Raw genomic sequence first — 17304 nt, forward strand, 5'->3', positions numbered from 1 at the left:
TTCAGCCAAACTTCGGGGCAATGCACAGAATGGTCAACTAAACATAACGTAATTGTTATTGTTTACATTGCGTGCTCTCGTTTTTGTTTATTCAAGATCAAACTTTAAAACTCGTTTTTCTCGGAACGTCAAATACGACGTACGACAAAACAGCACGACAGCGATAAATAATTGTAAAGAGAGGTTTGGATTACAGTCATCCCACATATTCGGAACACCCACAAATTCGGAACACTTTTATGATAATTTGTCAATAGCATGCCAAAAGTAGCTTTTCTGTCGACCTTACTATTTTTAGAACCTACATTTGGACATTATCTTGCTATTTCACTAGTAAAAGTAGTACTTTTTGAACAAAAAACTTCATTCCAAGACTATTTTGTCCAGAGCAGCAAAACACTGCCTCCAAATGGCCAGTTTCATAATTGTGGGATGTTATTGTGCCTCCCACAATTGTGGAACACCTGAATTTAACTGATATTTTCTTTAAAAAAAGTTATCAAACCATGTATAAAACATCACTAAGCTTGAGTTTCATTGATTTCAGTGTGTGAAGTCGTTATTTGGTAATAAATATGTACTCCTGGAGAGAACCAAGGTTTGTTTACATCCGTAAGAAAAAAGTGTTCCGAATTTGTGGATTTCAAGGGTCAAAGTAATTCTTCAAAAACTTCATATAAAAGTTAAAATTTGCAGATGTTCGATACAGCATTCTAAAGATCGCAAGAAAAGCTTTCAAATGAAGGTAAAAGCGAATCATTAAGTTCAATTATCGATTTGCTATGATTTTTTGACCATTGGCCGATCTGGAAACCGTTCCGAATATGTGGGATGACTGTATCTTAACGTGAAGACTTCCATCATTGTCATGATTTTTCGTTCAAAGATATAAATTTTGCGTCGCTTTCATTATTTTGACAAAATTCCTCCAACAAGTTGTTTAGAATAGTGCCCTACACATGCTGATTCTTTTTGGTAACGATTATCCCATTCCTTGAAAATTTATGGAAATCGTCATTAATCAATGACTGCCAAGTAGGACGTCAATGACTGTGCCACAAAATTTTATAAATTTTGAAGCACATTTGATTTAGATCAAAAATTCTTTCAGTGGCTTCAAGAAGGTAATAACCGGCACATGCTGATTCCTTTTGGTGCTGAAATTCGTTAAATTGAATTTAATACAGAATCTATATATATAAAAAAATTTCGACGGTTTTGTTCGAACGCGAATCAGTTCAATACGGAGTGTCGGATCGAGGTGCTTTTTGTTGCGTTAGGTTGGTGTAAGCCCAAGGAAGGTTTATATGCTACAAAATTTCCACTTTGGCCACTCTTGGAGCGATTCCGGAGCATCTGCAGATTGTATGGAAAAATGTACGTAAACTCAAATTTTGATCACAGGAGGCTGAATTAGCAAAAAGCAAAAACGTCAAAAACGAAAAAAAGCAGAACGAAGTTTGTCGGGTAAGGCTTGTATTTTATAATGATGATGATCAATTTTCTTCGAAAATGATCAACGGCTTCACCTCAAGCTAAGAACCAGATTATCCGTTCGACGCAGTGATGGACGCAGAACTTTGCGGCTGTCATCATAGCCTGCCTGTCATCGACCATTGAACATAGTATGCTCTGTAGATTGTTCAACTGACAGATCACAGAAAAATCGAACTGGCGCAAAGTGCTGCGTCCACCACTGCGTCAAACGAATAATCTTGTTCTCACCGTTTCAAACCTGTGGACACCTAGTTTCGAGTAGAAATCACGCAATAGAGAAACGCCAAGATAATGCTGAAGCTCGAACAAGTTATTTGTTTTGTATGATTGACCTGAAAACCGAAATTACAGCACACCACAATGGTCCTGAATAACAAAACCGTGCGTCGTCGCTAGAAAACCGCTTAACAATGTCGAAAAATATTGATATTTTGAATTTTGACGTCGTACGGTTGCACGGACGACAAACGATGGACGGACTCAGCAAGGTGTACAAAAGTACCGCGAAAATGTGATCTTTTTGTACTTTGATTTTGAGTCTAAACAAATAGATTTTTTAATTCATTATTGTTTTGTGTATTGTTTTCGAACGTTTCCAACTAAGAAGAGATCCTGCCAAACAAAGCTTTCTGCTGAATGGTTTTCTGCTGAACGACTTATTCGGCCCAATGAGTTATTCTGCCATTTGTACTATTCCGCTCAACGACATTCTGCCAAACGACTTATTCGGCCTAACGAGTTATTCTGCCATTTGTACCATTCCGCCTAATGACATTCTGCCAATTGATTTTCTGCCGAACAAGCTTTTCTGCCAAACGTATTTTCTGCCGAATGACCTTTTCTGCCGAATGACCCATTCCGCCGATTGTTTTTCTGCCGTTCGGCTTTCCGCCGAATGTCATTCTGCCGAATAATTTTCTGCCGAATGGCCCAGTCCCGACGAATAGATGATGAAAAATAGCCTTGTCTAACCAATAAAGGCAAATAAAAATATTAATTATTTAAACTAAAAAAACAATGATTAAAATTTTACCTCTTTTATGAGTCAGATTACCTTAAATAATAAAGTGTAAAAATGTGAAACTCAACAGAAACTGATAAAAAATTCGCCAGTTCCTGATACAGTTTCGCTTACCATTCGCACAAAAACTAATGTTCAAATTCAGTGTTTTTAAGAACAAAGTTTTACACCATGCTTTATACAATATTACAGTTATGCTTTTGTCATACAATTGCAAAATATTATTGGATTTATGAAAGTATTTTTTTTTTCATTTTCTTTTATTCGTTATTTATTCGGCTATCCGAAGATTCGATTAACCGGAGTGGTTTCTTTCTGAGAAGTTCGGTTTATCGAATCTGAACTGTACATTTCATCTTAAGTGATGTTTTCATTGTGATGTTTTTTTTAAGTTAGAAAGTTTTAATTATATTTTTAAATTTCGGCTATATTTCTTATTTGTTCTTGTCCCCTAATTTTTTGGAGGAATTTAGGGAGTAGGTTCAACGTTTTCGAAAAGTCTCGATTTGTTTTTAAAATATGCCAACACTGCCAAATAAATTTGGCAGTCTTCTGCTCAAATGTTGGCATTTTGGTCAACTTAACATATTTGAAAAAAAACTTTTTTCTTATTATTAATTTATTTGTGAAAAGTTTAATTAAAAACAAAAATTTCTTATTTACGATAAATTTTGATATTATTTTTGTAGATTATCTGCCAAAATAGTAATAATGATGCAAGATAGATTCTGTGGTACCGTCATCTGGGACGAATTAGAAAAGTCGTTGTCCCTATTCGGACTGTAGTCCAGATTCGCCCCACTTGAAATGTAATAAATGATCTTTGTATGAAGTCTCCGAGAATTACTCCAAAGTAGAAACATAAATCAATTCCGGATTTTTTTTTATTTTTTTTTTTTTGTAAAAAGGTCCAAAAAACCATGAATGAACTTTAAAAAATAACTTCTGAATAAAGCTTTCTAATCAAAAATTTACCATCGTATTCAAAGTATGTTTACATGGCAACTGGGGGTTTGTTTGCATCAGATTTGCTATCTCTTTCTAGCAAAAGTTTTTTTTTGCCAGGCGACTGCCAGCTAGTGTTTTTTGACTGACCGCCCGATATTTCAGCCAACATATTTCGCTGGGACTGTGACAGCTCGAGCTCGATCATTGTTTGCCTCAAAACACTGTGACGAGAAGTTCGTCATTTTTGGGTTAAATAATTATTTTATACAGAACACATAGTTTTTGGTTGTGAATTATTGTTCAAACTAAAAAAAAAATATTGAAGATGCTTTTTGCATCGACTGACCCCTTGGTAACCTTTGTTTGTTATTATTTTTGACGTTTGTCCAGTAATCAACGTCCAGTTAGCGAACTGAGGCTGATTTATTTATTTATTTGATAAATATTTCATTTGGTCCTTTTTCTTTATTTGTAGATGGACATTTCTAGCAAAACAAGTGTAAAAAATGAGTCTATCCTGCTAGTAAATAACGAAAACATCAACTGACGTGAATAGGATGGACTCTTTGTTTACACTTCGATATTGGCAAAATTACATTGTTTTCTTTGATTCAAAGATTATTTTGTGACATTTTGATGTCTGAAATTTGCTCAAATCCCTTACCTTCGGCAAATCCCGGATGTGGTTCGCGTCGAGCAGCAGTTCCTCGAGCGATCTCGAGTACCGCAGGATCTCCTCCGGCACATTCGGCAGCGAGCAGTGCCGCTTGTCCACGTACTCGATCTGCCGGTTGCAGCCCTTGAAGATCGGGATGCATTTGAACATCGTTCCGCCGTCTTCTTCCTATTGTTTTCTTCTTCACGGTTGTTTTTCTTCTGTTGGTAATTTGTTCCTTTCTTCTTCTTTTTTCCTCCTCCGACAGAAACTTCTTCCTAGTTCGCCAACTTGATTTCGTTTTCTTCGATTTGCACTGTTTTAGCGCAACATTCCACTTACTTTCTACTACAATCGTAGTAGCCGCAGCACCTTTCTTGCTCTTCTTCACACACGCGCCCGCACATACACACACACACACTCGATATTACTCTTCCTTTCTTCTATGCAAGAACGAACTTATTCTTTTTCGTCTTTTCGACGTCTTCTTGCCGCCTCACTTCACTTCATTTACCCTTACCTTCCTTATTTTTTTTTTTGCTTCTGTTGTTGTTGCGGGAGTAAAACCATTCGCGAAAATCAATACAACAATCACGGCGACGACTCTCGCGCCCACACGCTCACAACCCCTCCTCCTCTCACAGACAAATAGACACACTTACTCTCTCACTCACCCTCCGACGCGGGAGTGGGTCTTACGAGCCCAATTGTTTACACTCGGCAGCGCTGGAGCACATTCTGGAAGCCCTCGGCCGCGAGCACAATCGCGCGCTGCTCGGAGAATTGGTGGTGAAACCTGCGGGGGGGAAGAATCGGAAAGTGTAACGGTGAATACCTCGGGCTCGGGAGTTGGAGTTAGTTTGGAGTAATTCAATCTAGTAGGCATGGGTTTGCGGAATGGAACGGAACGCGGTTGTCGTCACAGACTACTACGATGTTGGGTTGTGGCATTGAACCACATCACAGAATAATGACAGATCAAGAGAGAGAGCGTCGAGTTGAGTGTTTGCCGCCGAACTTCATGAATATCTTCTGCTGCGAATTACTCTATTACGGGACTTTATTACTGATGAAGCGGGTTTTTTTTTTCTATGTTGCCTTCTGAGGTGAATTACGGCGACGACGACGATGACCAGACCACACATACTCCACTGCGAGCTTGGTACGAAGTGCACACATTATGAGTATGAGTGTGTAATGGGATAGGAAAATACGCCCGGGGTGGAGACACGTGGCCAGTGATGCCAGTGTGGGGCTAATGGGCGACGCAGCCTTGGGGACAATCCAGGGTCGAAGATTCGCATCGCAACTAGTCGTTGAATGTTTAGGGTGATTTGCATTTGTGGTTGTTATGGTAATTAATATTCTTTCTTAAACAATGATTTTGTAAAAATGCTTAGCCTTCGAAATTTCAAAAACAGACCATGAATTTTGAAAACTTTGTTCTTGGTTAAGAATTTCATGAACACTTGTTCACGATTTTGTGAACTAGGAAAAAAACCCTTTCTCGGCCCATTTCTACTATCGGCTTATCAGAGCTTTGATCATAAATTACAGCAAACTGCAAAATTGACGAGAATATGTGGAAAAGCTTTTTGTGCCAAAAAAGGATGCATTTCCAGAACAATGCTTGAAATGGGATCGATCACTGAATGGGACTGCTCGATATTCGATAGAACTTTCTGTCAGCGATCATTTCCCAAAACGATATTTGATCGCTGACACAAAACGCCTATCATGACCGTCGTTGCTTGGTGACGGTCAGTGAACGTAAACACGAAGACGAAACGAACGAAAAATCAGCACCACTCAAGCAGCCGCCCGAACGAGACAACGTGCTCTTTCTCTTTCTCTCGTTTTTGTCTCTCTCTTCCTGATGTATACTGCGTGGTGACAGGAGTCATATGATTGCTATCATTGGAGAGATGATCGGAATCTCGGTAGAATGTCAAACGAACGCTCTCCAAACGATTTTTCTCCTGGAGGAAAGTCAATGATTGTGTGAGTGACTTTGCGTAGCACTCATTCCTTTGTGTGTGAAACAAACGAAAGTAGAATGTAAAAATCAGGTTGTCGTGGTGAAGACGATTGGAGTGTTCTGTCAGCTATCACCAACAAAGTCGATATTTCGCAAGCCCTGTTCGAGAACCTCAAATAATAGGAATTTTTCAACAAAAAACCTGTTTTTTTTTTTTAAATTAGACCGAACATAATTTCAAAATAAATTTAAAAAAAAAACAAGCTGTTGACAACATTAGTAAAAATAGGAACATGACAACAAATTTATTTGAAAAAGTGTACATGCTCATAATTTCGACAGTAAAAAAAAAGGTAAAACAAGCAAAAATAATAACTACAGAAAAATACATAAGTTTTTGTGGTGCATTTTAAACATTGCCAAACATTGAATTTTTATTCCTTGGATTAAAAGGAAAAGAAAAGGTAAAAGCAAAAAACTACAAATAACTGTTTTTAGATTTTATTTTATTTTCTAAAAAGGCCTGCGACAGTTTTATGGTTTTATTATTTGAAAAAAAAAACTAAATATCTATTTTAAAATCATTTTGATTTATAAATTTGTCTAAAACTTAATTTGTTTTTAATTTTACTGAACATTTTTGTATTTTCTAAAAAAACAACTCTAATAAAGTGAAAAAGCATACAAAATTGCGCGTCGTTTGATACCCATATTGCATATTTTGAAAATTTGAGTATTTTGGAAAAAAATACGGTAATTTGTGATTTTTTTTATATTTTCCTTTAAAAACTCTATTAATGTAAAAAAGCAAACTGAATTTCGCTTAAGTTGGTACCCATATTGCATATTATGAAAATTTGAGTATTTTCGAAAAAATACGGTATTGTGTGAACAATTTTGAGTACATATTTACTACAAAAAAACTAAACATACTACATTTTCAAAAAATATGTTCTTAGTGAAAGTATTGGAATTTAACATAATATGGTTGAATAAATCGATTTTAGAAAGATTTAAAAAATTAGATTATCGAATTTTTTTATGTGTTGCTTGAAAGTAAAAGCGTTTTTGACTAATTGTCTTTTTTCCAAGATATAGCCAATTTTAACATAATTTGTTGTTAAAATTCTTTTGCTTGTAAATTCTTGAAAAAACGGTGATAGGACTGGGAAACTTCCTTACACTGTTTTGTACAAATGATATGAAATGCCCCTGATCAAATGTTCAAAATATCGCTCACAAAAATAAAAAAAAGTAGGAAAGGGGAATGTGGGGCGAGACGACCTATGGGACAAGAGGAACACTTGCCATATGATGGTCTTTAGTCCAGTTTCTCATTTTTTTTACGTTTGCTAAAAAATCAATTCCTAAAAAATATTTTTTTGATATAAATTAAATGTTTTGTTGATTTAAAATCGATTTCCTAAATAAATTTAAATTTAAAATAAGTGCCTACTAGTTGTAACATTTACAAAAAATATTGGTTTATGAGATTGAATAATGAATTGTGCATTACAGTCCAGACTCAATTATCCGAAGGCCTCGGAAAAATTTCACTTCGGATAACCGAAACTTCGGATAATCAAATCACAAAACAATTTTTTTTCGTTGTCTAATTTTTGATTGTCGAGCTTAGGTATGACCCCTACGCTAAAATGATTTAGAATTTTTAAATCCAAGATGGCGGCCAATATTGAAAAAATGCATTTTATTTTTTAATAGGCAATCAACATCTCAAATTTGACTAAAATTGGGTCGTAGAACACAAGTTTTATGTTAAAAACAAGAAAATTAAAAAATACTAAAACAATTTTTTTGTTCGTGATTCGATTATCCGATGTCCCATACAAACCTTCCGATAATCGAAACTTCGGATAATCGAGTCTGGACTGTATATTTGATACACTCTCTTGAGTAGAATGATATTTCCATCTGATCTCGCAATATCAACAAGTCCAATGCAATTATTCGTTACACTTGCGTGTTTCTATCGCATTTCTATTCAAATTCACTCATTGATTTCCAAATCCCGCACTCCATCAAACTGACATCACTGTCCTCTTGCCTTCCCAACCCAGAGTCGGTTACTGATGGTTACAATACTCCCGCACACACAAAGGTATCGTATCAGCCGTTCACTTCTCCATTCTACTGATTCTACTCGTAGCACTCTTTCTCCTTCTCTACTCCACCCGAACAACTCCCTTGTCCTCCTTTCGCTCTCTCCCTCTCTTCTTCACTGTCTCTCTTGCACCATCTTCTCTTCTTTCCCTGAACTGTCACCACTCTTCTTCCTTTCCTTTCCTTCTCCTTTCGCCTTCTTTGATTTGTGTGTTGTTTGTTGCTCTGTTATTTCCCTCATTCTCTCGCCTTCCTCCTCTTTCTTGCGTTCCATTCCACAAATCCACGGCCAAACCCACTCCACATACACACAACCGTCATCGTCGTCGTCATCGTCATCAACCACTCAGTATCATAGTCGACTCTAGGTGGCTCTTCTTTGATGTTTTCCACACTTTTCCTAAACTACAACACTGCACTTTTCCGCTTATTTCCTGCCCCGAAAACGCACTTTTCCCAGTCTTCTACGATTCAAGCTTCACTTCCAAGACATTTCTCACTGGGAAAGACCCAAAGAAAAAGAAGCAACGCAAAAGAATTTCGCCTACTTTGTCACGCAATTTTCCGCTGGATTTCCGCGTGAAAACCCCTGCTGGATGCTTACCGCCAATGTTGCTCGTGCAGGAGAGGAAAAACACCGAAAAGAAAAACGCAACCGAACAAGTGGAAAAACTGAAAAGGACCGAACAACCGAAAAGCGCCACAATTTTTTGACGAGAGCAATATTTCAAACACGACACGACCGACGGCCAGATTGACACGAACTACGGTTCTTTGCTTTCTTTTGCTTCGCCTTCTTGGTGGAGCTCTTACTGCTCTATGCGGGCCCGGTTGCCAGCCGCTTCGAAAACCTCTAACGTTGATTAGTTTGTTTTGACAGATGACTTATTGACAGAAAGTAACTTTCAATAAAGTTGAAATGCTTTGATTTCCACGAAAAATCGCAGTTATTCTTCAAAAATCGCATTAATTCGACGTAATCGCGCTCCACCGTTGATTCGCGATACTCAAAATCTGACGTTTCTACACCAAACTGATAGTTTGGCAACCCTGTCTGCAGCGTCGCTCGCGCGAGAGTGAGTACCCAAACGACACTCACACAATCACTGTCCACTGACACACCGCGATGACGATGATGACGGCCCACCAATACACGCTCAAAACCCAACAAGAATGCACACAGAAGAATGTGAAAGAACTTCAACCTGATGTAGCTACCTCAGTCGCGTCAAGCAATGTAAGCCAAACTGACAGTTGAACTGCGTTGCGGTGGTGGTTGCCCCTGGAAACAAACACGCGACGACGCCGAACACACACAACCTCTGAGCCGACACGACACTACCCGACCCGAAGCAGGCTCTGTGCGAAGGTGATGTTGTAAGCTTGGCAACGGGAGAAAAACTGAACGCCAACTCGGGGAATGTCAAGAGAGCAAGCTGGCTGGCTGGCTGCCTGGCGAAGGTGATGATTGTTTGGCGTGTGAGTGACGGAGGGAGAGTGAGTGGACGGGGAGAGAGCTGTCAAATGTGAGTGGGATCAACTGTGGTAGAGAAGTCATCGGAGGGGAACTGTCAAATTAGACTGCTTTTTGTAATGATCAGTTTTAATCGTTTTAATTTTGATTTTGTTAACTTAAATTTAGGAGAATTATCAGGGTGTAAATAAAAACTAGAAAAAGGTGCAGTTTTAATGCTACAAGGATAACCATCATGACGAAGAACTTTAGATACTTGAATAGCACGTCCCGAGATTGGAAAGAATGTTCACAGGCACAGGCGTTTCATTTCGCAACGCGAAATTTTGGATTGCTACCCCGTATAGAGCTCTAAGACGAAGTTATTCGTCAAAATAAAGCTGACCCGAGAACCAACTCGACTAAATTCCGTTAGATCCGGAACCGACTACGTCATTTCGCCGCCTACTGTAAAAGCCGTAAACTGTGGCCAACAAAACGAAACGTCAACGCATCGAACGTCAACAAAAACAACACCACCCACCTCTACCCGGCCTACTGCGTGAAGTGACCCCTCCAACTTCTTGAAAAGCCGACAGGAAAGTTCACGCAGAGGTCATTCGCAGTGCAGTCTTCGCCGGAGTTGAACCGAAATCTGAATTCCGTTCCAAAATGGAGCTGATTGGCAACGTCAAGAACTACGACTGGGGCAAACTCGGTGCGGATTCGTACGTGGCCAAGATTGCCACTGCCAACGATGGCGGGTTTAAGCTGGATCAGGCTCAGCCGTACGCGGAACTCTGGATGGGGGACCACGTTAGTGGGCCTTCGCTGGTAGCAGGTAGCGGGGAGGAGCTGGGAGCTTATCTTCAGAAAAACGGCCAGAACAAGCTGTCCTATCTGTTCAAGGTGCTGAGCATCCGGAAGGCGCTCAGCATCCAGGTTCACCCGGATAAGGTAGGTCTTATTAACTTAGTTGTGACCCCCCGATCATCACTTTCGATTTTAGACGGAAGCCGAGAAGCTGCACGCTCAGTTCCCGGACGTCTACAAGGACCCGAACCACAAGCCCGAGCTGGCCATCGCCCTCACCGACTTCCAGGCCATGTGCGGCTTCCGACCGTACGCCGAGATCCACGCCCTGCTCAAATCGTGGCCCCAGCTGGAAACCCTCCTCGGCAAGGACAAAGTCGACCAGCTCCAGTCCGGAACCGAACCCGCCCTCAAGGATCTCTACTCAACCCTCATGCACAGCCCACCGAGCGCCCTCGAGACCTGCATCACCTCAATGCTCCACACCATCCAGAACAAACCCGCCCCCTCGAACCTCGACCGCCTCTTCCTTCAGCTCCACGCCGACTTCTCCGCCGACGTGGGACTCCTCTCGATCTACTTCCTCAACATCCTGAACCTCAGCCCCGGCCAGGCGATCTACCTCCCAGCGAACGTCCCACACGCCTACCTCTCCGGCGATTGTATCGAGTGCATGGCCTGCTCGGATAACGTGGTGCGCGCCGGCCTCACCCCAAAGTTCAAAGACGTGGACACCCTGCTGCGGCTGGTCAGCTACGAGGGAGCCCCGGCGGAGTCCAAGATCTACCAGCCGAAGCGGTTGGACGGGGAACCGCACACGCGCACGTTCATACCCTCGGTGAAGGACTTTGCCGTGGCGGAGGTTAAGGTTCCGGCCGGGGTGAAGCAGTACAGTGTGACGAATAGGGCCAACGGGTGCATTCTGTTGGTTTGCGCGGGGAAGGGAAAGTTGACTGCTGGAGCAGGTCAGGAGGTGGGACTTGAGTTCGGGAAGATAGTGTTCGTTCCGGGAAGCGTTGGAGATAAGCTGAAGCTCGAGATTGAGGACAGTGGCAGCGAGTTTGTGGCTTATCAGGCGATGAGTAATGATTTTTAGGAAGTAGGGTGTGATGATATCTGTGTTTAAGTTATTGTTGTGACCATGTATTAGCCGAATAAATAGATTTCATAGCTTAGTGAAGTTGAATAGCTGTTTATCAGTTTAAATTTTGGTTATTAAAATAAATTTTACTCGAAAACGAAACTATTGGCACTACGCCCCCCGGGGCATGGCCTTCCTCTAACGTGGGATTTCTGCTCCAGCGCCTCTGACGAGACAGGAGAAACCGGGACCGACGTTTTACTTCACCATCCGATAGAAGCTCAGTGGATAAGGCGGGAATCGAACCCGCGTCTCATAGCATCATCGGGATCGGCAGCCGAAGCCGCAACCCCTGCGCTACGAGACCCATGTTTAACTAAATCTAATTGTTTGTTTCTAAGCTAATAAATTGTGAATTTTTTTAAAAGTTCAGATCAAGTTCAGATTCCCGAAATTTTCACAGTTGGTACCCTTCAAGGACCTAGATAAAACCTTTCACTCTTGGAAAAATGAATGTAATTGCACACTCGCCCCTTTGATTGCTGATGCTATTGTTCACAACGATAAAGCTTATGTTTGTGAGTAGAATGACCATTTGCACGACCGCATACTATAGGATATGATTATATTAAAAGACAGTACAAGGACATGTTAATAGATAGTCTCGCCCATTTTAGACCACCCCCCCCTCCCACCCTCCTATACCACTTTTGAATTAGCAGTACGATTTACGAAGTTTTTCAAAGCGTTTACGAAGTAAAAATAAATATTTATATTGTTCCATAATCACAAAGGATACCCCCCACCCCCCTTAATCCATTTAATGAGGCGTTCATTTATTACGAATTGGGTCCTAAAATGAATGGTATTATTAATATGTTCACAACGATAAAGCTTATTTTTCTGAGTACAATGACCCTTTGTACGACCGCAAAGGATTTAAAATGGATTTTTAAATCAATTTAAAAAATAACTTCGCGGCCCTTCTTGACATAAAAGGTTCTTCTTGACAGCTCGTTCCAAGGGGACCATAGTTGATCAATCGAAAAAATGTTGTCTTGTCAATTTATTAGTTGGCTTTAAATTGAAAAAAGAAAAATCAGAAATGGGTTTTCATCATGTTTTTATGTTTTTTTTTTTGGGAATATTTAGATGGAAGTTGCGCACCGTGCAGACCAAACTGTTAAAAATTGGGTTTTCCATACATTTTTTCGATTTTCCCATACAAACTTCACCTCCGAATATCAATGGGTAAATGTTGACCTATTTTTTTCATATTTGGCCCAGATTCCTAAAATAGCTCAAGGAACAATATTCAACAAAATACATACGACTTTTTCAAATGTTTGGCTGGTTTTATCGGTCCTCAAATTATTGTTTCTTGAAAGCTAACTAATCACCTTTCATTTGCATCTAAGACAGCTAATATCAGTTGAAATGGTGCGGAGTTATCATTGTTTTGGAAAAGGTGGCTTTTGCGAAAATTAACGAAAGTGGCTGAAAAAAAATCGGTATTGATTCAAAAATTCATAACTCGGTCAAAGATTTTTTGCACATCCTGGAAATTTCTGAAAAGTTGGCATTTGATGTCCCCTAAAACCAGGGTTGCGAATGAACGAGCGCTCACGGAACGAGTGCTCGCTCCAGCTGGAGCATGAGTTGTTATCAGGTAGCTGCTCGCTCACGCTCACCGGAGCGTTTTGCGCTCACGTGAGCTGGTGAGCCAAAGTAGGTAGTTGTTTTTCCCTGTTGAAGCATCTGCCTGTTTAAAACGAAGTTTCTAGAACAGGGGTGCTCAAAGTTTTTGGAGGCCGGGCCAAATATGAAACTCAAATGTGCTTGCGGGCCAAATTTACAAAAAAAAAGGTTTAAAAAAAATACGTTATTTTAATATAAAAGATTTATTTTTTGTTGTTAAAAAAAAATCAATTCCAAATTATAGAAACTACAAAATAACGGTTTTCTATCGTTATTGTTAATTAATAAAATTTGGTATTTGGTATTTGAAAAAAAAAAATTAGCTGAATGTACTCGTGCTTAAAAAAAAAAATGTTTTGTTTTTATAATTCGAAAATGGTGACATTACATGTTGAACAATTCATCTAAAGGCGTAATTTTATCTATAAGTTGAGCGTGGGTGAAAAATCATCGAGAGCCAGATTTTCAACATTTCAATGAAAAAAAATGTTAGAAAATATTTTAAGCTTCCGTATAGTTAAACTGCAATCACTAATTTCAAAAAAAAATTCGATAAAATTTTTTATTTATTTCAACGATAATTAACTAACATTCAAATTATGTTCAATAAACCCAAACATGCTCAAATGATTCTAAATGCAAAGGAATGCATATTCAAATAATTTCTGCTGATTGCACTTAATTTTATTTGGGGAAGTGTTGAAGTTTTTTGAAAATATAGTTTTGCTCCTTGTCAATTTTTAAAATGATGGAGGGTGGGTTGATCGACGAAAGATTTGTAAATTATTTGCAACAAACTTGATCCTCCGATTTCCACAATTTGTCTGCCTGAATCAGTTGGTAATCAATCAGATTTGTTATCTAAATGTAATGAGTACGAATCCCGAAGGAAGTGCAATGTTAGTTTGAGAGTCAGTTCATAAAGGGTCATTATACAAAATTCTACCTAAGTTGACTTGAACGTTTTTTTTTTAATATTTCTAAAAATGTTTGATAAAAGTATTGACGATATTTACTAGTTTCACTCTCATTGAAGCGTGATATTGTTCTAATTATAAAATATTTTGAACAAATTATTTGTGTAACAATCAAAATATTGATAAATCATAAGTTCAACGGGCCATTTTACATGATCATTCAAAATGGGTCCGCGGGCCACAAAATATCACCTTGCGGGCCACGTTTGGCCCGCGGGCCATACTTTGGTCACCCCTGTTCTAGAACTATCTCAGCACAGGCAGCATAAGCGAACAAGAAAGTGGTAGAATCCGGAGTGTTGACTCAAGGTGGTTTAAAAACACAAAAAAGCAAAAAAAAAGTATTTTTTTTAACCTTTAAAAAAACCATCAGAAAGCTTTATAAAAGTTATAATCATCTCTCATAGTCGGAACATTTTAGAGAATGTCCATATTCAAAAAATCATTTATTGAATCTGTAATTGAATATTTTCAGAGGCTTGGTAGCGGAAGTGTTAAACAAAATTTACTTGGGGGAAGAGCCACCCTTTATTTGGTAAAACAAAACAATGTCAATTTATATTATTTCATTCAAATGGGTTATTTCAAACACAACAATTTGGAGGCATTTTTGAAAAAAAAAACTGTTTCAACAATTTTACCCTGTTTTCTGGAATAAGAAAGAGAAAGATTAACTTTATAAAAAATGATCATTCGTTTCCAAGCACTGAACGATTTAATAAACGGATTGACTTTTTTTTAATGGTTGCTCATTCTGGCACGCTGGAAAAGTAGTCAGCAAACTGTTTAGGTACATAAAACAGTTTAATGTTATATTTTAATCATCTAATCACATAACATTGCCTCGAACCTACCACAGCATAAATCTTCTTGAATTAATTCATTGTTTTGTAAGTTTTTCTAAGGTGCTCAGTTATTTTTGTTTACGCTCGCATACCCTTTCCCCAGCAATTGTCTCTGCTCACCTAACTATTATTAAGGTAAGACCGATTAATTCGAAAATATTTATATTTTTAACTCTGACAGTAGGTCTCCAATATGGTTTGACCCTTGCCAATCCAATTTATTATTCAAAAACATAGGTAAATGAAAATGTGGGTCTCGTGGCGCAGGGGTAGCGGCTTCGGCTGCCGATCCCGATGATGCTATGAGACGCGGGTTCGATTCCCGCCTTATCCACTGAGCTTCTATCGGATGGTGAAGTAAAACGTCGGTCCCGGTTTCTCCTGTCTCGTCAGAGGCGCTGGAGCAGAAATCCCACGTTAGAAGAAGGCCATGCCCCGGGGGGCGTAGTGCCAATAGTTCCGTTTCGTTTTTCGTAATGAAAATAAGCTATTCCTAAGTGATGTTTCCTCTGACATGCTGCGCCTTAAGCAAAAAATCCAACTAGGATTGAAAAACAAAAACTTTCTCAAAAACGAAAAACGATTCAATTCGCGATACTTCCAAAGTGTGCGCTCCGTGAGCCAAAAATGAGCGCGAGCGCAAGCTGAAAAAATCGGAGCAAACGTGAGCGCGGGCAAACGTGAGCTAGCTCGCGCAGCGCTCCTCCTCACGAATGAGCTTAAAATGAGCGCTCACGAGCGCGTGAGCGCGTGAGGATCGCAACACTGCCTAAAACATAGGGGGGGCAAAAAAATATAAAAATTGAAATTACAAGCCTAGGTTTCAACATTTGGATGAATTTTTTTTTTGATCGTCCGGAGAAGTCGAGAAAAAGTCAGGATTTTTTTTATTGCGATTTGAATCGACATCGAGTATGGGGAATTATGTGGTAGGAGTGGTCGATGACTTCAGGGATGTTCCGTTGAGGGACGTTCGACGAACTATACGAGTTTGGACAATATGGCAATCAACATTCCGTCAAGTTTAAATAAAAAATTTAAGACATGAAAAATTAAACAACGATTTACTTTGTATACAAATATGTTTATTGTAAATCCATCCAACATTCATCGATTCATCTAGTGTGTGCTCACATTATTTTTTACACAAATTCTGTACACTTAACATGATTCACGATTTTTTTTGTAACGAAGACAATTTGATGCGTTTGCCACTTTTTTTATTTGATTCGAAAACTTAGTTTAAAACAATTCACAATTCGTCGCCGACGAATTGCTTAATTTAATATATTATTTAATAAATTCAACTTACTTTAAGATGCGTGATTTTTAATTTTATTATAAATTAATCTATATTAGCTACTATTTTCTATTTGGAGTTTATCGAGTACTTTGCTTACAGACAGAGAGATAGAAAAGCTTCTACAAAGTTCAAAATAAATTTGAGCGATTGGTTGCTTCCTCAACACAAATAATAATAATAATAATAATAATAATGAAATCAGTCTAACAAAACTCAAACCTCCTCCCCCCCTAAAACTCGTAACATCAGTAGGGCCGCCAAACGCTGCTCGGATCGCCGGCGACCGTTTCCTCCGCCCTCGCCCCACCATCCTGCTGCTGATGATGATCACTTCCCACGACATCCTGTTGCTGCCCCATCGTCGGATCGTGCGTTCCACCAATCCCACCAATTTCGGACGCGGCCGCCACTGCCGCCGCCGCCGTGACCGCGGGCCGCATCATGAAGCCACCATTTTCGCCAAAGTACTGCTCGAGCTTGTCGCTGCCGGGCGTGGCCGCCGGGTGGAGATGGACGTGGATCTGGTTCTGGTTGACGGTGCTGAACATCTGCGGACAGAGCACCATCGGAGGGGGAACGGCGGCGACGGCCGAGGGGTACTGGGACTGGGGGGGCGGAGGGGGAGGGAGAGGAGGGGCGGTGTTGTACTGGTAGCTGCCGTACCCGTTGGCGGCCCACTGGCTGTACGGGGAACCGTACGAGGAGCCGTCGAGGGGGTCGCCGGTCACGAGGGCTTTGGAGGAGGCGGACGAGGCGGAGTAGCCGTGGTGGTGGGCGGCGGACATGGCGGATTGGTGGGAGGCTGGAGTGGGGAGGTTGTAGTAGTCCTGGTAGGTGGTGGCGGCGTCGGGAAGGACTGTTGGAAAGAAACAACAAATTAACACAAATATTCAAATTTACAAGACTTAACTGTT

General features: G+C 39.9%; 3 protein-coding genes across 16 annotated transcripts in view; 1 reads left to right on the forward strand and 2 right to left on the reverse strand.

Annotated features, from left to right (window-relative positions):
* The window catches only part of LOC6038307 (protein lap4), a 139186-nt gene extending 129548 nt beyond the window's left edge, over positions 1-9638 (reverse strand). For 7 of the 14 annotated variants that reach the window (XM_038261384.1, XM_038261389.1, XM_038261377.1 and 4 more), the window contains exons 1-2: positions 9439-9638; positions 4131-4917 (exon numbers count right to left, since the gene is read on the reverse strand). In XM_038261384.1, coding sequence (XP_038117312.1) covers positions 4131-4292 — 162 coding nt within the window. In that variant the 5' untranslated portion in view covers positions 4293-4917; positions 9439-9638. Of the gene's footprint in view, positions 1-4130; positions 4918-8824; positions 9140-9425 lie in introns of those variants that run through there. The other 7 variants (XM_038261401.1, XM_038261396.1, XM_038261408.1 and 4 more) reach the window with 3 other exon arrangements.
* Positions 9639-10151: 513 nt separating this feature from the next.
* On the forward strand, positions 10152-11663 carry LOC6038305 (mannose-6-phosphate isomerase). The gene is made up of 2 exons (XM_001848072.2): positions 10152-10630; positions 10683-11663. The coding sequence occupies exons 1-2, from the start codon at positions 10346-10348 to the stop codon at positions 11580-11582; spliced, it is 1185 nt and encodes a 394-aa protein (XP_001848124.2). The 5' UTR covers positions 10152-10345; the 3' UTR covers positions 11583-11663.
* A 4487-nt stretch (positions 11664-16150) lies between these two features.
* The window catches only part of LOC6038302 (protein lozenge), a 68669-nt gene continuing 67515 nt past the window's right edge, over positions 16151-17304 (reverse strand). The window contains exon 6 of the mRNA XM_038249316.1: positions 16151-17246. Coding sequence (XP_038105244.1) covers positions 16636-17246 — 611 coding nt within the window. The 3' untranslated portion in view covers positions 16151-16635. The remainder of the gene's footprint in view (positions 17247-17304) is intronic.

The sequence above is a fragment of the Culex quinquefasciatus genome, chromosome 1 (genome assembly GCF_015732765.1).
Source record: "Culex quinquefasciatus strain JHB chromosome 1, VPISU_Cqui_1.0_pri_paternal, whole genome shotgun sequence".
In the NCBI taxonomy this organism is placed as follows: Eukaryota; Metazoa; Arthropoda; class Insecta; order Diptera; family Culicidae; genus Culex; species Culex quinquefasciatus.

What these genes read in the sequence shown, in the direction of transcription:
- LOC6038305 (XM_001848072.2), top strand. Translation starts at nt 10,346, where the DNA reads ATGGAGCTGATTGGCAACGTCAAGAACTACGACTGGGGCAAACTCGGT. An exon ending in TCCAGGTTCACCCGGATAAG is followed by an intron (nt 10,631 to 10,682) that starts GTAGGTCTTATT and finishes TTTCGATTTTAG; the next exon opens with ACGGAAGCCGAGAAGCTGCA.